At 41.2% G+C, this 20,503-nt stretch overlaps 1 protein-coding gene across 4 annotated transcripts; it reads right to left on the bottom strand.

The window, feature by feature from the left end:
* Positions 1 to 3,674: 3,674 nt before the first annotated feature.
* On the bottom strand, positions 3,675 to 17,482 carry BORCS7 (BLOC-1 related complex subunit 7). 4 transcript variants are annotated; one of them, XM_055560348.1, is made up of 6 exons: positions 17,292 to 17,482; positions 9,290 to 9,331; positions 6,662 to 6,724; positions 6,516 to 6,559; positions 5,369 to 5,389; positions 3,675 to 4,564 (listed from the first exon to the last, which is right to left on the bottom strand). In XM_055560348.1, exons 1-6 carry the CDS (start codon positions 17,427 to 17,429, stop codon positions 4,513 to 4,515), a joined length of 360 nt encoding a protein of 119 aa, XP_055416323.1. In that variant the 5' UTR covers positions 17,430 to 17,482; the 3' UTR covers positions 3,675 to 4,512. The 4 variants fall into 4 exon arrangements, with proteins under 4 accessions (XP_055416323.1, XP_055416325.1, XP_055416324.1 ...); XM_055560350.1 differs by lacking the exon at positions 9,290 to 9,331; XM_055560349.1 differs by lacking the exons at positions 3,675 to 4,564; positions 5,369 to 5,389 and adding an exon at positions 5,402 to 6,005.
* Between the last annotated feature and the right edge of the window lie 3,021 nt (positions 17,483 to 20,503).

Here is a 20,503-nt window from a genome sequence, read left to right as displayed (position 1 = left end):
CAAGGATGGCCTTGTATAGAACTCCACACATCTAACCTTGTAAGTTACTGGTCTGACAATTCCAGCATGGTCCAGAAAGCCAGATTTTGGTTCAATACACAGAGCCACCTTTCAAGTAGAGCTTCCAAAATGGCCAGCATCCCCAAGTAAAAGATTCTCCAAACATTAGAAGCATTTAAACAGAAGCTATTAATAGAAATACCAACCGGTTGTTTACCTACCAGACATGAAGCAGCAGGGGTAAATGGGTTAAAATTCAGTTCCAAAAATCTTTCCTTTGTATGATGCTAAATACTAGAAATGACAGGAAGCATCCTTGTTTCTGGGGCTTCCCAGGTGGTGCAGTGGTAAAGAATCCGCCTGCCAGTGCAGGAGATACAAGAAACATGGGTTCAATCCCCAGATCGAGAAGATCCCCTGGAGGAGGAAACAGCAACCCACTCCAGTATTCTTGCTGGAAAATTCCATGGACAAAGGAGTCTGGGGGGCTACAGTCAATGGAGCCACAAAGAGCCACTACTGAGCACACACACATACCCTTGTCTCAATTTAAAAGAAAAGTAACAGATAATAGCAAGCTAGACTAGCAGTCAAGACTACCAAGCTCAGAGACTTTGGATAAGTCACTTCATCTCCCTGCCTATATGTTTTCATCTGTTAAACATGGGGCCAAAATTTAATCATTTGTGAGGCCTCATACAGCTATAATATTCTGGAGTCCTATGATACTTTCCTCTAAAACATACTTTTAGAGAGTTTTTTTAAGTTTTAATTGGAAATAGAAGTTGAATTTTTTCTAATCCCCTTTTGGTGCTTATTACAGTGATGTATAATTTTTATTGTTTCCTGGTAATCTAATGTATTTTGCAGCTGTTATATCAACTTTGTAATTCTGGAATTATTTTGGCAACTCTTCTAAATATTTCTCTATTTGATTTTTCAGAGATTTTATTAGGATTTTTGCCTCTATATTCATAAATAAGTATCTCCTAAATACCTATATGTTATCTCAATTTATTTTTTTTTCATGAAAATTACATTTACTTCAGCAAAGGAACTGGGTATCTTGCTATCATTTTCTATACTTTGGGAGCATATGGAAATGATTTGTTCTTTGATACTCTGGAAAAGTCTCAGGCTAGCCATTACAAACAGATGACATTTTAACTGGTTATTTTTGACAAGTTATGGATTATTTCTCATAACCAGATGGGACATACTCTTTTTTAAATGTCGGTTTTATGATACTATGTCTTTATAATGAGCCAGACATTTTGATACTAATAATTAAATTTTCAGCATCAAACTGATTTGTTGTTGTTCAGTCACTAAGTTGTGTCTGACTCTTTGCAACCCCATGGACTGCAATGCACCAGGCTTCCCTGTCCTTCACTTTCTCCCAGAGTTTGCTCAAACTCATGTCCATTGAGTCGGTGAGGCTATCCAACCATCTCATCCTCTTTGTTCCTTTTCCTCCTGCCCTCAGTCATTCCCAGCATCAGGGTCTTTTCCAATGAATCAGCTTTTTGCATCAGGTGGCCAAAGTACTGGAGCTTCAGCTCAGGGTTGATTTCCTTTAGGATTGACTGGTTAGATGTCCTTGCAGTCCAAGGGAGTCTCAAGAGTCTTCTCCAGCACCCCAGTTATAAAGCATCAATTCTTTGGTGCTCAGCCTTCTTTATGGTCCAATTCTCACAACCACACACGACTACTGGAAAACCCATACCTCAGTCTATACGGAATCAAACTGATAATTCTTTTCAAATCTAACTGATTTATATATCTCCTGTTTAATTACAAATTTACACTTTTATGACTGAGCCAACATTTTACCAGTTTAATCTATAAGAACTAATTAATGTTTCATATATTTTTCAAACTTTTGTAACACATGCCTGGTTTTCTTATTCTACTTTGATTTCTTTTGCTCTCTTTCTAAATTCTAACCACAAACCCCTTGGGTTGGCGGAGGGTGGGGGGGGCATTTATTTCTATTTTATCCCTAATATAGAGGGCTTCCCTGTCTTTCACCTTCTCCCGGAGTTTGTTCAAACTCATGTCCATTGAGTCGGTATGACTTTAAAATATGACTTTTTTCTTTTATAGTACTGCTTGGGTGTCATCGCATAAATTCACTTGCATAAAATTTGAATTTTCATTATTTTGAAATTATCCTCCAACATATCCTCTATAACCCAGATGTTATTTTAAAGAAATATCTTTTGTCTCCATATGTTTGATCGCCATTTAATTCTATATAACCTATTTCTATAAGAAACAAACTATTAAATTATGTATACATTTCTGCCTATTCTCGTATTGTCTACTTTTCTTTCATGTATTTTGGCATTATGTTCTTTGTTGGAGAAGACTCTTGAGAGTGCCTTGGACTGCAAGGAGATCAAACCAGTCAATCCTAAAGGAAATCAATCCTGAATATTCACTAGAAGAATTGATGCTGAGGCTCCAATACTTTGGCCACCTGATGCAAAGAACTGATTCATTAGAAAAGACTCTGATGCTAAGAAAGATTGAAGGCAGGAGGAGAAGGGGATGACTGAGTAGGAGATGGTTGGATGGCATCACTGACTCAATGGACATGAGTTTGAGCAAGCTCTGGGAGATGGTGAAGGACAGGGAAGCCGGGCATACTGCAGTCCATGGGGTCACAAAGAGTCCAACATGACTGACTGAACAACAACAACAAACTAGGGTTTCATTATTTAATATAAATTTCATCTTTCATTTTAATTGTGAAAATTAAGTTGTAAAATTTATTTTATCAGATACAACATAAACAATAGTGTGTATGTGTTCAGTCGCTAAGTTGTGTCCTGCTCTTTGAGACCCCATGGACTATAACCTGCCTGCCTCCTCTGTCCATGGGATTTTCCAGGCAAGAATACAGGAATAAGCATTTCCTCAACCAGGCGATCTTCCCCCTCCAGGGATCCAAACTGCGTCTCCTGCATTGGCAGGCAGATTCTTTACCACTTGAGCCACCTGGGAAGCCTAAGCAATTACTGCTTCTTTAATATTTGTTCCAGCATATGTTAATTTTTTTCATCTTAAATATTTCTTTGCTTTGTGTATATTTGGATGGTTAAACTTTGTTTTCTAAACTGGTGACTTAAAAAAAAAAATCAGTCCTTGGATTTTCTAAGAAGATAATTTTACTATATGATAACAATTTTGTCTCTTCATTGCTAATAGTTACATTTAATTTTAATTTCTGCACCAGGTGTGGCTTACAGCGAAATGCTAAATAGAAACTGATGGTAACATCCGCAGATAATATTTCAGATGTTTTACTCATAATATGACAATTGATGTAAGTTTGCAACCATTCTTTTTAAGGTAAATTGAGCCTGTTTACATTTAATAATTGTAATAAATGTTTATAGAATGAATACATAAGTGAATCCCTTCATACCTATTTTTTACTTTAAGTTAATGTGCATATATATAAAATGAGGAATCTATGTATAATCTAACATGATTAGTCAACTTGATGATAGAGCATATGAATTAAACTGGACTCACATTTGCTTTTCTTCTTTCAGTAAAAACACGATTTTCTTAAGTCAGCTTTCTCCCAATACTTTAGTGAATTAAGAATGGAGCTAAACCAGGTTAGAGTCCCATTTTAAATTCAAACAAAGCATAGACATTCAGACTTGAGAACAAAGGCAATGACATTTAATAAGATAAATTCAGTGAACACGGGTATATGTCTACAAACATAAGGTTTTCTACATGGCACAAGCTTATACTTCAATCTTGGTAATTTAGCTGCATTCTCACTTGGCAATAATGTCATACAAGTGAATTTGCTGACGACTAGCAAAATTACAAAATGAACCCAAGGCCACTTAATCAAGAGTCACAACAACAAAGAAACCCTAGGAATGAAGGTCAAGGCAGGAAGTTACAGCTGGCCAGATATGATACCATTTGCCTAATTTTCATGAAGGAATTTGCTCCAACAAATAAAATAAGTATCTCTTCTTAGTTACTAGAAAAGAAAACAACCGGTATTACCTAATCATCATTCTGTGACCATGAAATTAAAATATTTCCTGAAAGTATGATTAAAAGAAAAAAAAAGTCTTTAAAAAATATTAATCATTCTTATAAATTCACAGTAGAATCTCTAAGTCTGAATTTAAAACACTACTCAGTATTTGCTTAAGAAACACATTTAGACAACATGGCTTTTGACATATTAAAATTCTGTGGGAAAAACTAAGACATCTTTTAATTTTGTTTTAATATCAAACTAACAGAACAACTTAAAAATTCATTAAGAACATGGGTTGGTTTGATTTAAGAAGTGCTTCTAAAATTTAGTCATCTAATTTCCTTTCAGGAGAAACTGTTCATCATCACAGATCTTTTCTAACTTAACTTTTGGAGAAGAAAATGGAAAATCAAACCCATAGCACATGGTATGTAAGATACTTCCTCCTCAGGGTCAGGCAAAGAAGTGCTTTTGCCCTCTTCTAACTCGTTCTATTTCAATAGATGATTCAACTGGTCCTGTAGATTTGAAGACTGCTCAACACTATAAATTAGGATAGAGAAAAAAGTTTATCTACAATGGGCATCTTGTCATCATAGCAACTCCTCTATGCAATCATATTTTCTTTTGGCTTTAAATGTGGGGGCTATTAATGGGGTCAGATTCATGACTGGGTGCAAAGATAGGGGTATATTTCTCTATATTCTTTGTTTGTAACAGTTTACTATCCCTGAAAGTACAATATCATATGTTCTCCCTAGAAAAATGGAGAACTAGATACTGAAAAAAAAAAATCAACCGATGTGGGAAAAAAAAAAGGCATTTCATTGTGCAAATGATTTGCACAGAGTATTTGCACAAAATATATATGCATAGTTCTGCTGAAGCTAAATCAAAAATTTATATTGGTCCACTGGCGGGGGGGACCAGACATGTTTAAAATATGAAGAAAAGATCTGTAAAGCCAATTATTATATAAACAATATTGCAAGGGACTGATTTAGTCCACTTAAAAAAAATACACACATACAAACATACAAGTCTGTTCAATGACTACAGCACATTTACTCTACTTAACAAATATTACCAATGTAAAAAGTTGTCTACTCCTGAAGGTTGGCTCTCTACACCCTATAACTTTTAGAAAGCCTGTGCTAGAAGTGAATTGACTTACTGCACGCCTCTGAAATATTCTTTATATTTTCAGTGAGCTATCCTAGAACCTAAATCAATTTAAGGGTCTATGTCAACCATGGCTTCATACTAATCCTAGGCCCAGCAGTGTAATTCCCCCCAGCTTGCTACAGTTAGTTGGCCCCCTACTCCTCTACCTTTGGGGTTACTTACTTCTTCTGAATAGCTTCTTGCCTAAATCAGAGAAGGAAAGAGAAAAATAAACATAAGAAAATGTAGCAACCTAGAAGAAGTTATCTATGATCAGATATATACACAGGAAGGACAAATTTCCAGCTTGTCACATTTTCTATTTCTGTCCATCCTATCCTAAGATTGTGCTATTGAATCCCTCTTCACTATCTGAGCACAGAGTTGCTGAAAAGATGGATTTTACACCTAAAGATGTAATAATACTCTATCAGAGTGAGGGACGTGGTCCAACCGACTATAAGGATGGCTCAAATTCAGTTTGGGTACGTGGAGCTGAAGGGTCACATACCTGATAGGTACATACCCCCAAAATGAATGTTTTAGCTATTTAAATATCAAGAGTTAAATTCCCAGTCAGATATTTCCAATAGGTACCTAAGTGTAATATCAACTGCATAAAATAAAAAGCAAAATGAAGTAAGATGAAAAGTTAATTAAATTGTAATTTTGTCCAAAACTATAATGGAGAAGGGAGTCTCTATATTTCAGAATCTGCTGGATGATTTATACGTAGTTAGGGCTCATGCCAATCTATTCCAATATTCTTGCCTGGAGAATCCCATGGACAGAGGAGCCTGGAGGGCTATAGTCCAAAGCACTGCAAAGAGTCAAATACATTGAGGTGACACAATTGAAGCGACTTAGCACGCACGTGGGAATGTAAGATAAAGGTCACTGATGTACTCCATTCCCCAGGGAAGGTGCAGCCACTCTGGGAAAGCCCTCAGGCACAGACAGTTGACAAATACCACTTAAGTGTCCACCAAGTGCCAAGGGCTATGCATGTGTGTGGTCCTGGATGGGCCCTGGCCTTATGGGGTTTGCAGTCTCTCCCTCTAAGAAGCTCCCAAAATATGAGCGAGGTTCACAAAGGTGATTGCCACTCTGATCGCACCCTGTACACCAACTTCTGCAGTCTCAGGCATCTATTCCAGAGGGAATATATCCTTGACTAACCCCCTCCCCACCCACTCCCACCACCCTCCTGACACTTTACTCCTGGTTCCCGCCTTCAGGAAAATAAGCAAAAGCACAAAGGCCACAAGAAGCAGCCTGCAGAGAGTGACTGTGTAGCGAGTACAGCAGGCACTGGAGAGCGCATACTCACTGGTACTGAAGATGAGTTGTTATTATTGCCATTTTTCTTAAACTCTGCATTAAAAAAAAGAGAGAGAGAAATAGAGCATTCCACTTCCCTGAAGCCACACAAACTGTGCACATAAAACTCAAATCGTAACAGAAATTGTTTCTTACATCTTCTGAGTGTAAAATGGCATCTTCCTGGAGTACCATGTTTCGAGCTGCCTGACCTAGCAGCTGGAAGACAAAAATAAAATGGTAATAATCAAAATTTCCAAACTTCCTGTAATCTTCTCTCTGCAGCTGTTCTCCCAGGGCCCTCTCACCTCCCCCTACTCTGCCACCCCATACAAATACAAACCCTCCGAATGTAAAGGAGGATAATTTCCCATTTGTTCATGTTGAAAATCCATTTCATTGTCACTATGGCAGTGCTGGCATGGGCTCGACATCTGTTCCAAAGGCCACTGCCCCAAGTCCTCCAGAATGCTGAGCTTACTCATCAAGCGCCGAGAGGAAAAGTCTGCGAAAAAAAACTTTGGCTCCACAAGCCCAGCGAGAACCTAACTTCTGACTCTCTAAGGCAAATTTGAGATTTGGAGTTGTCTGGGGGGAGGGAGAGGGCAAGAGTTAGGATGGGGCTTTAAAGGACAAAGGGATGTAGCTGTTCAGAAATGGAACGAGAAACACAGATGTAGGGGGTGGGGAGGGGAGTAGGGCGCTGGGGAAAGACCTGGGAGGAAGTCTGGGATTCAAAGTGGGAAAGTACCATGTGAAGAATGGTTAGATGGAGCTGGGGAAGAGAAAAGAATGGAGGAAGGTGGCAGCGGATTTTAATGAATTCATTGATAGCTGGGCCCTGTGGCAGAGAGAGAAAGAGAGAGAGAGAGGCTGAGTGAGCTCTGTTTCAGCTGGGTGGCCTGTGGTCAGCAGATCTGACTCTACACTGAGCAGCAAGAAGAGATCAACAGAGGTGTTCTGCTTCCTGAGGCACCCTGTTCACGGCAGACACGAAGTCCAGCCATGAAAGGCAGCTCCTGTTACGTGTGTCTACCAATCTTTCCTGTTCCCCTGGGTCAGATGACTTCCAATTAACAAGAAACCAGCACTGATCCAGCCTCCTGACTTCTCTCCCTATAGCAACTTTTATTTTTCTTTTTAACTTCAAAAGTTAGTAAAATCTTACGTGCTTCTAAAGGCAAAACAATAAAATAAGACCTTCTATCCAGCCTCTTCCTCTCCTGGTATCACTCCTCTATGCATACATATTTTTAAAGTTAGTTTTTGGTTTATCTTTCCATTGTTCCTTTATAAAACAATGGACATGTGTATATATTTTGCCCATCTTACATAAAATGTACCCTACCATATGCACTCTTCCACATCATGCCATGTCCACTTGATAATATATACTGAGATAGACCTACAGCAATAAATATTGAATCTCCACCTGTTCTTTTAGGGCTGCCGAGCACTCCACTGTAGAGATGTCTCATAAGATTATTTAACCAGTCTTCTACTAAAGACTTTGGGGCTGTTTCCTGTCTTTTGCTATCATATTAATAAGTAGTGCTAAAAAAATACCTTACATATCTTTTTGTATCTTTTTGCCGGCATCTCTGGATAGACTCAGAATCTTGATTCTAATTGCTGGATCAGAGGCTTTTAATTTTGCTGCTGCTGCTGCTAAGTCGCTTCAGTCGTGTCTGACTCTGTGCGACCCCATAGATGGCAGCCCACCAGGCTCCCCGTCCCTGGGATTCTCCAGGCAAGAACTACATATTGCCAAATCACCCTCCCTATTAAGATTATACCATTTTGCATTCCCACCAAGTAGGAGAGTTCCTGTTTCCTCCCTGTGGCCACTTTTAAATGGCAAACTCCAAACTCCTACAGACAAGGGATTGTGACCAACAAATTGAAGATTCTAATAGTATCTTCCTCATTCATTCAACAAATATATATTAAGTGCTTATAAGCCAGTAAGAGACATAGCCCCCATCCTTTCAGGGCTCACAGGCTGGGATTAGAGAGGACAAAGGTCCTATGACACCTTGTGGTAGGTGCTGAGGGGGATGCACCAGATGTCAGGGGAGCTTGGGGGCAGTGGTGACTAAGCCAGTTCAGGGTAGGCACTCAGGGAAGGCTTCCGAAAAGAAGTGACTTTTTTTTTTAATTCCTGATTTCATTATTTATTTATTATTCTTGGCTGTGCTGGATCTTCGTTGCTACATGTGGCTTTCTCTAGTTGCAGCGAGCAGGGGCTACTCTCTAGTTGTGGTGCGTGGGCTTCTCATTGTGGTGGCTTCTCCTGTTGCAGAGCACAGGCTCTAGGCATACAGTCTTCAGTAGCTGCATCTCCCAGGCTCTAGAGCTCAGGCTCAATAGTTGTAGCCACAGGCTTAGTTGCTCCATGGCAGATGGGATCTTCCTGGACGAGAGATTGAACCCATGTCTCCTGCATTGGCAGGTGGATTCTTTACCACTGAGCCACCAGGGAAGCCCAAAGAAGTGACTTCTAAGCTAAGACCTAAAGGCTGGTGCTTAGAATTCAGAAGTATAATGCCACAAAAAAGTGGCATGATTAGATTGACTGTTTTAGCATGTGGTGAACAAGATGGATTAGATGGGGGGGGGATGGGGGGGAGCAGGCCTAAAGGCAGAGAGATTGGTTAGGAGAACATAGCAGTATTCTAGGAAAGTAATGAGAGTGATTCGAACCACAGAAGTGACAATTTAAAAAGGCAGGGTAAAGGGCTTGAGAGTTATTCAGAAGATAGACCTGATGGGACTTGCGATTACCTGGAATGTCAGGGCTGTGGGCATGCAGGACCAGGGCCTTTTCTATGATGACAGACATAATCATTGACATTGCTGCATTTTTTGCTTGCATAAACCAGCCACGCACATAACCTATTACCTAAGATCTCCAGTTTCAGTTTCCTTAAAGTGGAACAACATCTGAAACTCACCTGTAAAACAATCTGAGTATAGAATCTTTGTACATTTCTATGAATTTTCCCCCAGGCTTGCTCATACTTATCACAACACCAGTTTGTCTTATAGTCACACAAAACTTTGTTGAGACTGATGAAGAGGGAAGCAATGCTCTGTGGGCTAAGAAGGACTGAACATCAGTAATACTCCCATAACCTCAGGGCCTAGTAAAGAAAACGGCAAAAATATGCATAAGTAACTATGTTGGTGATTTTGTCACTAAGTTGTATCTGACTCTTGCAAGTCCAGGTACGGTAGCCCGCCAGGCTCGTCTGTCCATGGGATTTCCCAGGCAAGAATACTGGAGTGGGTTGCCATTTCTTTCTCCAGGGGATATTCCCAACCCAGGAATTGAACATGGGTCTCCTTTATTGCAGGCGGATTCTTGACCAACTGAGCTATGAGGGAAGTCCTAAGTAACTATAGAAAAATGCAATATGGTACATGGTAAGTGTCATGTAGGAGATCTAGTAAAAACACACAGTTGGTATGTGTGCATGCATGCGTGTGTGCTAAGTCGCTTCAGTCATGTCCAACCCTTTGAGACCCTGTGGACTATAGCCTGCCAGGCTCCTCTGTCTGTGGGATTCTCCAGGTAAGAATCCTGGAGTGGGGTGCCATGCCCTCCTCCAGGGGATCTTCTCAACCCAGGGATCGAGCCCTCTTTATGTCTCTCATTATGTCTCCTGCATTGGCAGGCAGGTTCTTTACAGCTGGCACCACCTGGGAAGCCCGAAGTCAGTACGCTGCTGCTGCTGCTGCTAAGTCGAGTCAGTCGTGTCCGACTCTGTGTGACCCCATAGACGGCACCCAACAGGCTCCTCTGTCCCTGGGATTCTCCAGGCAAGAATACTGGAGTGGGTTGCCATTTCAGCAAATAGAGACACAGATGAAGATACCAAGGGAGGAAGGTGGAGATGGGATGAATTGGGAGACTGGGATTGGCATATATACACTACTATGTATAAAACTTCCACTGTATAATCATAAGGGATTTGATTTACATCATACCCGAATGGTCTAGTGGTTTTCCCTACTTTCTTCAATTTCAGTCTGAATTTGGCAATAAGGAGTTCCTGGTCTGAGCCACAGTCAGCTCCTGGTCTTGTTTTTGCTGACTGTATAGAGCTTCTCCATCTTTGGCTGCAAAGAATATAATCAATCTGATTCCGAAGAATATAATCAATCTGATTTCGGTGTTGACCATTCGGTATAGAGTCTTCTCTTGTGTTGTTGGAAGAGGGTGTTTGTTATGACCAGTGCATTTTCTTGGCAAAACTCTATTAGTCTTTGCCCTGCTTCATTCCGTATTCCAAGGCCAAATTTGCCTGTTACTCCAGGTGTTTCTTGACTTCCTACTTTTGCATTCCAGTCACCTATAATGAAAAGGACATCTTTTTTGGGTGTGAGTTCTAAAAGGTCTTGTAGGTCTTCATAGAACCGTTCAACTTCACCTTCTTCAGCATTACTGGTTGGGGCATAGACTTGGATTACTGCGATATTGAATGGTTTGCCTTGGAAACGAAGAGAGATCATTCTGTCGTTTTTGAGATTGCATCCAAGTACTGCATTTCGGACTCTTTTGTTGACCATGATGGCTACTCCATTTCTTCTGAGGGATTCCTGCCCGCAGTAGTAGATATAATGGTCATGTGAGTTAAATTCACCCATTCCAGTCCATTTCAGTTCACTGATTCCTAGAATGTCGACATTCACTCTTGCCATCTCTTGTTTGACCACTTCCAACTTGCCTTGATTCATGGACCTGACATTCCAGGTTCCTATGCAATATTGCTCTTTACAGCATTGGACCTTGCTTCTATCACCAGTCACATCCACAGCTGGGTATTCTTTTTGCTTTGGCTCCATCCCTTCATTCTTTCTGGAGTTATTTCTCCACTGATCTCCAGTAGCATATTGGGCACCTACTGACCTGAGGAGTTTCTCTTTCAGTATCCTATCATTTTGCCTTTTCATACTGTTCATGGGGTTCTCAAGGCAAGAATACTGAAGTGGTTTGCCATTCCCTTCTCCAGTGGACCACATTCTGTCAGATCTCTCCACCATGACCTGCCCATCATGGGTTGCCCCACGCGCATGGCTTAGTTTCATTGAGTTAGACAATGCTGTGGTCCTAGTGTGATTAGACTGACCAGTTTTCTGTGGGTATGGTTTCAGTGTGTTTGCCCTCTGATGCCCTCTTGCAACACATACCGTCTTACTATGGAATGAGGTTCGTGACATTGTACAGGAGACAGGGATCAAGACCCTGTCTTGATCATGGAATCAAGATCCCCATGGAAAAGAAATGCAAAAAAGCAAAATGGCTGTCTGGGGAGGCCTTACAAATAGCTGTGAAAAGAAGAGAAGTGAAAGGCAAAGGAGAAAAGGAAAGATATAAGCATCTGAATGCAGAGTTACAAAGAATAGCAAGAAGAGACAAGAAAGCCTTCTTCAGCGATCAATGCAAAGAAATAGAGGAAAACAACAGAATGGGAAAGACTAGGGATCTCTTCAAGAAAATCAGAGATACCAAAGGAACATTTCATGCAAAGATGGGCTTGATAAAGGACAGAAATGGTATGGACCTAACAGAAGCAGAAGATATTAAGAAGAGATGGCAAGAATACACAGAAGAGCTGTACAAAAAAGATCTTCATGACCCAGATAATCATGATGGTGTGATCACTGACCTAGAGCCAGACATCCTGGAATGTGAAGTCAAGTGGGCCTTAGAAAGCATCACACGAACAAAGCTAGTGGAGGTGATGGAATCCCAGTTGAGCTATTCCAAATCCTGAAAGATGATGCTGTGAAAGTGCTGTACTCAATATGCCAGCAAATTTGGAAAACTCGGCAGTGGCCACAGGACTGGAAAAGGTCAGTTTTCATTCCAATCCCAAAGAAAGGCAATGCCAAAGAATGCTCAAACTACCACACAATTGCACTCATCTCACACACTAGTAAAGTAATGCTCAAAATTCTCCATGCCAGGCTTCAGCAATATGTGAACCGTGAACTTCCTGATGTTCAAGCTGGTTTTAGAAAAGGCAGAGGAACCAGAGATCAAATTGCCAACATCCACTGGATCATGGAAAAAGCAAGAGAGTTCCAGAAAAACATCTATTTCTGCTTTATTGACTATGCCAAAGCCTTTGACTGTGTGGATCACAATAAACTGTGGAAAATTCTGAAAGAGATGGGAATACCAGACCACCTGATCTGCCTCTTGAGAGATCTGTATGCAGGTCAGGAAGCAACAGTTAGAACTGGACATGGAACAAAGACTGGATCCAAATAGGAAAAGGAGTACGTCAAGGCTGTATATTGTCACCCTGCTTATTTAACTTCTATGCAGAGTACATCATGAGAAATGCTGGGCTGGAAGAAACACAAACTGGAATCAAGATTGCCGGGAGAAATATCAATAACCTCAGATATGCAGATGACACCACCCTTATGGCACAAAGTGAAGAGGAACTCAAAAGCCTCTTGATGAAAGTAAAAGTGGAGAGTGAAAAAGTTGGCCTAAAGCTCAACATTCAGAAAACGAAGATCATGGCATCCGGTCCCACCACTTCATGGGAAATAGATGGGGAAACAGTGGCAGACTTTATTTTTCTGGGCTCTAAAATCACTACAGATGGTGACTGCAGCCATGAAATTAAAAGACGCTTACTCCTTGGAAGGAAGGTTATGACCAACCTAGATAGCATGTTCAAAAGCAGAGACATTACTTTGCCAACAAAGGTTCGTCTAGTCAAGGCTATGGTTTTTCCTGTGGTCATGTATGGATGTGAGAGTTGGACTGTGAAGTAGGCTGAGCACCAAAGAATTGATGCTTTTGAACTGTGGTGTTGGAGAAGACTCTTGAGAGTCCCTTGGACTGCAAGGAGATCTAACCAGTCCATTCTGAAGGAGATCAGCCCTGGGATTTCTTTGGAAGGAATGATGCTCAAGCTGAAACTCCAGTACTTTGGCCACCTCGTGCGAAGAGTTGACTCATTGGAAAAGACTGTGATGCTGGGAGGGATTGGAGGCAAGAGGAGAAGGGGATGACAGAGGATGAGATGGCTGGATGGTATCACTGACTCGATGGACATGAGTCTGAGTGAACTCCGGGAGTTGGTGATGGACAGGGAGGCCTGGCGTGCTGCGATTCATGGGGTCGTAGAGTTGGACACAACTGAGCGACTGAACTGAACTGAACTAATGTATATTCCAATTTAAAAATAAATAAAATATTAACCAATTTTTAAAATAAAGACAAAGTTCCGGCTTGAGAAGTGTATCAACTCCGTCCCAGAAAACTGGACTGGTTTCAGCTTAACTCAATCCATACCACTTACTGAGCACCTTATCTAAATCTACTACAGAAGAAACTCTTGCGAAAAATACAGGAGGAGCTGGAACCGAAAGCAGCAAGCCACGTCAGGGCAGTCAACACTGGTACTGTGGCTTTTTGACCACTTAATCCAGCTAGGGGCCATGAGAAGTGGCATCCAAGAGTGTGGGTTTAGAACCAGCCTGCCTAGGTTTGAATCCTGGTACTACCCCTTCCCAGCTACTGCATGAACTTGGACAAGTGAAACTCCTCTCTGTAAGAAAAGCACTTCCTTTATCAGTGGTTATGAAGATTTATGAATTAAGCTACATAAAACACACACATTAAAAAAAATAACAGAAAAAGAATCTAAAAAATCATGAAAAGGAGAAGTAGATATGTCTACCACTAAAACTGACTGTGGTAGTTTTAGTAAAAACTTGGTAGCTTACCAAGGTAAAACATGAAGCACAGTAAGTTTCATAATTCTTATTTGGTGAAAGGCGACACAACAATTCTTTAAAACAGGTAGATTTTCCTCTGATGCCTGAGGGTGTGCTCAGTTGTGTCTGGCTCTTTGCAATCCTGTGGACTATAGCCTGTCAGGCTCCTCAGTCCATGGGCTCTTCCAGGTAAGAATATTGGAGTGGGCTGCCTTTTTCTTCTCCAGGGGATCTTCCTAACCCAAAGGATCGAACTCACAGCTCCTGCACTAGCAGGCGGATTCTTTACCACTGAATCACCTGGGAAGCCCTCTGGATCCTAAAATGAGTATACCATGTGAAACGTCATACAAAGCCTATCTGGGATCACCAGATCAATTACTTCAACAATAGTGTTACGGTAAACACATTTTTTATACAGTTGTTTCTTATCAGATCAGATCAGATCAGTCGCTCATTCGTGTCCGACTCTTTGCGACCCCATGAATCGCAGCACGCCAGGCCTCCCTGTCCATCACCAACTCCCGGAGTTCACTCAGACTCACGTCTATCAAGTCAGTGATGGCATCCAGCCATCTCATCCTCTGTTGTCCCCTTCTCCTCCTGCCCCCAATCCCTCCCAGCATCACAGTCTTTTCCAATGAGTCAACTCTTCGCATGAGGTGGCCAAAGTACTGGAGTTTCAGCTTCAGCATCATTCCTTCCAAAGAAATCCCAGGGCTGATCTCCTTGCAGTCCAAGGGACTCTCAAGAGTCTTCTCCATCACCACAGTTCAAAAGCATCAATTCTTCGGCGCTCAGCCTACTTCACAGTCCAACTCTCACATCCATACATGACCACAGGAAAAACCATAGCCTTGACTAGACGAACCTTTGTTGGCAAAGTAATGTCTCTGCTTTTGAACATGCTATCTAGGTTGGTCATAACCTTCCTTCCAAGGAGTAAGCGTCTTTTAATTTCATGGCTGCAGTCACCATCTGTAGTGATTTTGGAGCCCAGAAAAATAAAGTCTGCCACTGTTTCCACTGTTTCCCCATCTATTTCCCATGAAGTGGTGGGACCAGATGCCATGATCTTTGTTTTCTGAATGTTGAGCTTTAGGCCAACTTTTTCACTCTCCACTTTCACTTTCATCAAGAGGCTTTTGAGTTCCTCTTCACTTTCTGCCATAAGGGTGGTGTCATCGGCACATCTGAGGTTATTGATATTTCTCCCGGCAATCTTGATTCCAGTTTATGTTTCTTCCAGCCCAGCGTTTCTCATGATGTACTCTGCATAGAAGTTAAATAAGCAGGATGACAATATACAGCCTTGACGTACTCCTTTTCCTATTTGGAACCAGTCTGTTGTTCCATGTCCAGTTCTAACTGTTGCTTCCTGACCTGCACACAAATTTCTCAAGAGGTAGATCAGGTGGTCTGGTATTCCCATCTCTTTCATAATTTTCCACAGTTTATTGTGATCCACACCGTCAAAGGCTTTGGCATAGTCAATAAAGCAGAAATAGATGTCACTATCAATAGAAACTAAGGACATAAGGTAAAAGCTAATTTTGTAAAGATAATTCTACCAGACCCTAAACTAATACTTTGAACATTCATATATGAAGGTGAAGACTTGCAGACATATCATGCTTGCTAAAGGAACTATATAACTTAATGGAATAATGATGAAATATGAGGAAAAGAAGAGTGGGGGAGAAAGAGTTGCTATTTCTATAAAATCAAATATACTTGTTGAAAATGAGTAGCTAAGATACACTGCTATTGGATTAATTATGAGCAAGACAATGGTCTACAGGAGAAATTATAGAAACCTAAAGACTCTGTCCCCAGATTATTCTGCAAGCATATTTAAGATATCTTCCATTTTAAAGAATCCAAACCTGGACATCTTACATGATACACCATGTGCATGGCTGGTCTCTGTAACAAAACGATGGACATGTTTTCCTTTCTCCTGGGTAAAAACCTAGAAGCTGAAAAGCTGGGTCATTAGACCTATTTTGTTGGTCCAATCACCTGCCATATGGGCATTTGGAGTGCTTCCAATTCGGTGCTATTTTGGATAAATGTTTATGAACACATACAAGTCTTTGTGTGGACATATAGTTTCATTTCACTTGGTTGAATTCTCAAGGTACAATGGATAGGTCTCTTTTAGGAGAAAGCGTACACATATAAAGCTTGCTGGTGTGAAAAGCCATCAAACAATCCCATTCATGGAACTAGCCAGAGGATGATGAGAGGAAAATCACGGCAAAGGAGAAAGCTAACAGAAAACCAAAAACGTGACCAGAAAGACAAGTCAGAAAAGAATGAATCTGTGGACACACGATATAGAAGAGTCTTGAAGGGGGCTTCCCTGGTGGTCCAGTGGTTAAGAATCCGCCTTGCAATGCAGGGGAGGCCAGTTGGATCCCTGGTCGGGGAGGATTCCACATGCTGCAGGGCAACTAGGCCCCCACGCCACAACTACTGAGCCCACGCGCCCTAGAGCCTGTGCTCCGCAACAGGAGAGGCCACCGCAGTGAGAAGCCCGCGAACAGCAAAAGTAGAGAGGCCCCTCACTCGTCCCAACTAGAGAAAGGCCCCAGAGCAGCAAGGAAGACAGCGCAGAAATAAAGTCTGAAAGGAATCTGGGATGTTGAGGGCAAAACCACGCGGAATTTGGGGGCCAAAAGGGACAGATCTTCACTAAAGACAACTCTGAGAAAAAAATGAGGAACTCGATAGAATCACTATCTCATCCGTCTCCTAGCGCAATGTATGCTTTAAAGCACCGATTCTTATCCTTTGGTTTCTTCCCCACCCCATTCCCCTCTGCTCCCTCCTCGGCTCGTAGAACCATAAGTCCTGTCCAGAGACACACCTCAGAGTGCAAAGCACGCCCTCCGCGAACGAGCTCTCCTCTCGTCTCCGCTAGTTCACGGACTACAATTCCCAGGATGCAATGCGGCCACCCCACCTCCTTCCACACAGACAAGGAAGAAAAGAGATTCCCAAGGTGCTAGGCCCGGAGAGGTCACTCCTAGCTTACCTCGGAGCTCCGGGAGCCCTTCAGAACCTGCTTGGTTAGAGCGATCACGTCAGTACCACAGGTGTTCACCTTCTCCGTCAGAAGCCCCTTCACGGACTGACCGAATCGCACTTGCGAATCTGGGGTCCCGGTCGCCATCACTTCGGCCAGTGAACGCCTCCCCAAGGGCGATGGCGAGTCGCCCGGGCCAAAAGATGTGCAAAGCGGAAGGAAAGGAGGTGGTGTCTTTTTTTTCCTACCGTGGGAAAAGGAAGGGACGCATGCGCCTAGCGGAGGTTGTGCTTTGCCCACTTTAATTTAAAATACTCAGTTGATATCCTGAAGAAGACGCGGCTCAGTGAAACATCAACGAAGAGGATGGAGGACAATTTCAGCAAACCTATGGTTTAAAATCAAAAGGTGTGATGGATTACTGTCCCAGTTCTGCCGGTTAGTTGCTTGACTGCAGATTCTTCAGCGTTTGCATCTTGTGTTCTTCGTCTGTAAAATAGAAATAATAAATCTCCCAAGCGTTCTGAGAATTAAGATCATTCAATTCAATTTAACAAAAATTTCGTGAACGAAACACCAAACACTGTTGGACTGAGGATAGAAAAATGAGATGCACTAAACTCCCAGGCTGAGGAGACAAGTAAACAAACAGAAAATCCAGGAGGAAAAAGCCAACAGAAAAAATTGGCAAAGTTCACAAAACAGACAATTATAAGGGTAAATAAGATAGCCAATAGGTATGAAAAATGCTTAAACTTTCTAGTAATTTTCAATGATAAATGACCCCTTTGTTCTATTAAAGCAAACTGATGATCACCTTGAAAAGAATTAATATCTCAAGTGTTTTGTGTAGCTGTTTCTTTTCAGGCCAATGCACCAGAGAGAGGTAATGGTACATTGGCGAATTTTGTTTAAAATCACCTATATTAAATATCAACATTACTTTATCTTCCAAGTGTCTATATTCAGATGTCTCTGATTCTTTCATTTAATTCTTGTTCTTAATCAACATTATTAAAGTATAATTTATGTTCAAATAACTACATTCTTTTGAAGTGTACAATTTGGGGATTTCTCTGGTGATTCAGTGGTTAAGACTCTGAACTTCCAATGCAGGTGGTGCAGGTTGATCCCTGGTCAGTGAACAAAGGTCCCACAGGCCACACAGCATGCCCCCGCAAAAAATTTTTGTAATGTACAATTTGATGAGTGTGATGGATGTGTACACCTGTGAATTACTACAACTATTATGATATAGAACATTTTCATCACTCCCACAAGTATCCAAGTGCCCCTTTTTAGTCCATCTATCCCTCACTCTAGCCAACAACAAATCTGCTTTCTAGCACTATAGGTTAGTTTGGATTTCTAGAATTTTATATAAATGGAATCATACAGGAAATACTTTTTTTGGCTTCTTTCTCTGAGCATAACAATTTTGAGAGTTATTCACTTAGTTGTGTGTATCACTAGTCTGTTCCTTTTTTTACTGCTGAGATATAGACCATTGTATCGATAGATCTATTTTGTTGATCCACTCACCTGTTGATGGACATTTTGGCTGTTTCCTTTTGGGGGTTATGATGAATACAGTTGCTATAAACATTCACATACAAGTCTTTATGTGAGTTTATTTTCACTTATCTTGGCTAGTATCTGGGAATGAAATGGCTGGGTCATATGGTAAGTCTTTAACTTTTCAAAAAACTACCAAAACATTTTCCAAAGTTATTTACCACTGCATTCCCAACAGCAGTGCAGGAGACTCCAGTTGCTTCACACCCATAACCTTAGGAAAAGAACAGTTGTTCTAGAGCCGTGGTAACAAGTAGCCACCTGTGGTAAGTAAACTGGCCACTGACAGCTGGCTTCTATGATCTGTTTCTCCCAGTGTTCATGCCCTGTGTAATCCTCCTCTCTTACTTGTGGGCAGGACATGTGACCTCCAAACAATCATATATGCATAGGTGATGTGAAATATGTGATTACATGTATGAGATTATGTGATTGCATTACATAAGATTGTAAGGCTCATCTTGCTGGAGTCTCTCCCTCTCGAGCTGTGAGAAAGCAAGCGGCCATTGGAGAACTCCATGCAGCAAAGAACTGTAAGTACCATCTAGTGCCTAAGGGCTGAGCTCCAGCTGACAGTCAGCAAAAAAGGAGGCTCTCAGTCAAACAACCAAAAGGAACTGAATAGTATTAACAACCAGGCAGGTAGAGAAGCAGATCCTTCCCCTGTCAAGCCTCTAAATGAGAACCTGGCCACAACCTTGACTGCAGCATTCTAAGACCCTGCATGGCCCAGAAAAGCTGTCCTTGGATTCCTGACCCACAGACATGATAAGGTAATAAACATGTGTTGCTTTAAGCCACTATGTGTGTGGTAATATTGTTATGCAGCAATAGAAAACTAATAGAAAATCATCAGAACTTGTCTGAAATATGTTCAGTCAATGACAGCTTACCTCAGTGGATCCTTTTTGCAAACCAGAATATCAGAATCTGTCCATTGTCCTATGTTCAAGTTCACTGAGTCTTTTGTCTGCTTAAATCTCCTTTGAATCTCTCTAATGAATTTTTAATTTCAATTATATTTTTTAGCTCCAGAATTTCTTTTTGGTTCTTTCTAAGTTTTCTGTCTCATTATTGATATTTCCATTTTGTCCACACCTTGTTTTCTTGACTTTTTCCATATCTCCCTTTAGTCCTTTGGGCATCCTTAAGGCAGTTACTTTGAAGTCTTTGTCTAGTATATCAGACCTTAGGTCTTTCTCAGGGACAGTTTCTATTGATTTGTTTTATTCCTTTGAGTGCACCATACTTTGCTGTTCCTTAGTATGCCTTGTGATTTTTTTAGTGAACACTGGACTTTTGAGTTTAATAATGTGATAACTCTGGAAATCCGAGTGCAAAGTGAAAGAAGGCAGTCATAAAAGACCAGATAGTGTATGATCCTATTTATACAAAATGTCCAGAATAGGCAAAACCATGGAGACAGAAAGACTGTAGATCAGTGGTTGCCTAGGGCTGGGCTGGGGGTTGGTGGAAAATAGGAAGTGACTGTAGTGGGTGTGGGGTTTCTTTTTGGAGGGGTGATGAAAAGATTTTAAAATTGGATTCTGTGATGGTTACTTGAAGTCCTGAAACTGTACATTTTATGTGTTTGAACTTTATATGTAATTTTTAACTCAATTAAGCTGTTTAAAAAAAACAAACAA

The sequence above is a fragment of the Bubalus kerabau genome, chromosome 22 (assembly GCF_029407905.1).
Source record: "Bubalus kerabau isolate K-KA32 ecotype Philippines breed swamp buffalo chromosome 22, PCC_UOA_SB_1v2, whole genome shotgun sequence".
Taxonomy (NCBI): Eukaryota; Metazoa; Chordata; class Mammalia; order Artiodactyla; family Bovidae; genus Bubalus; species Bubalus kerabau.
The sequence above is the reverse complement of the archived record's forward strand: the minus strand, read 5'-3'. Positions and strand labels throughout refer to the sequence as shown.

Bases quoted from the DNA above. Each gene is read 5' to 3' on its own strand.
- BORCS7 (XM_055560348.1), bottom strand. From the start codon at position 17,429: ATGGCGACCGGGACCCCAGATTCGCAAGTGCGATTCGGTCAGTCCGTG. The intron at 6,725-9,289 runs GTAATCGCAAGT...TTTGTCTTCCAG, and splicing joins CCACAGCCCTGACATTCCAG to CTGCTAGGTCAGGCAGCTCG. The intron at 5,390-6,515 runs GTGAGTATGCGC...TCTCTGATTTAG, and splicing joins ACAACTCATCTTCAGTACCA to GCAAGAAGCTATTCAGAAGA.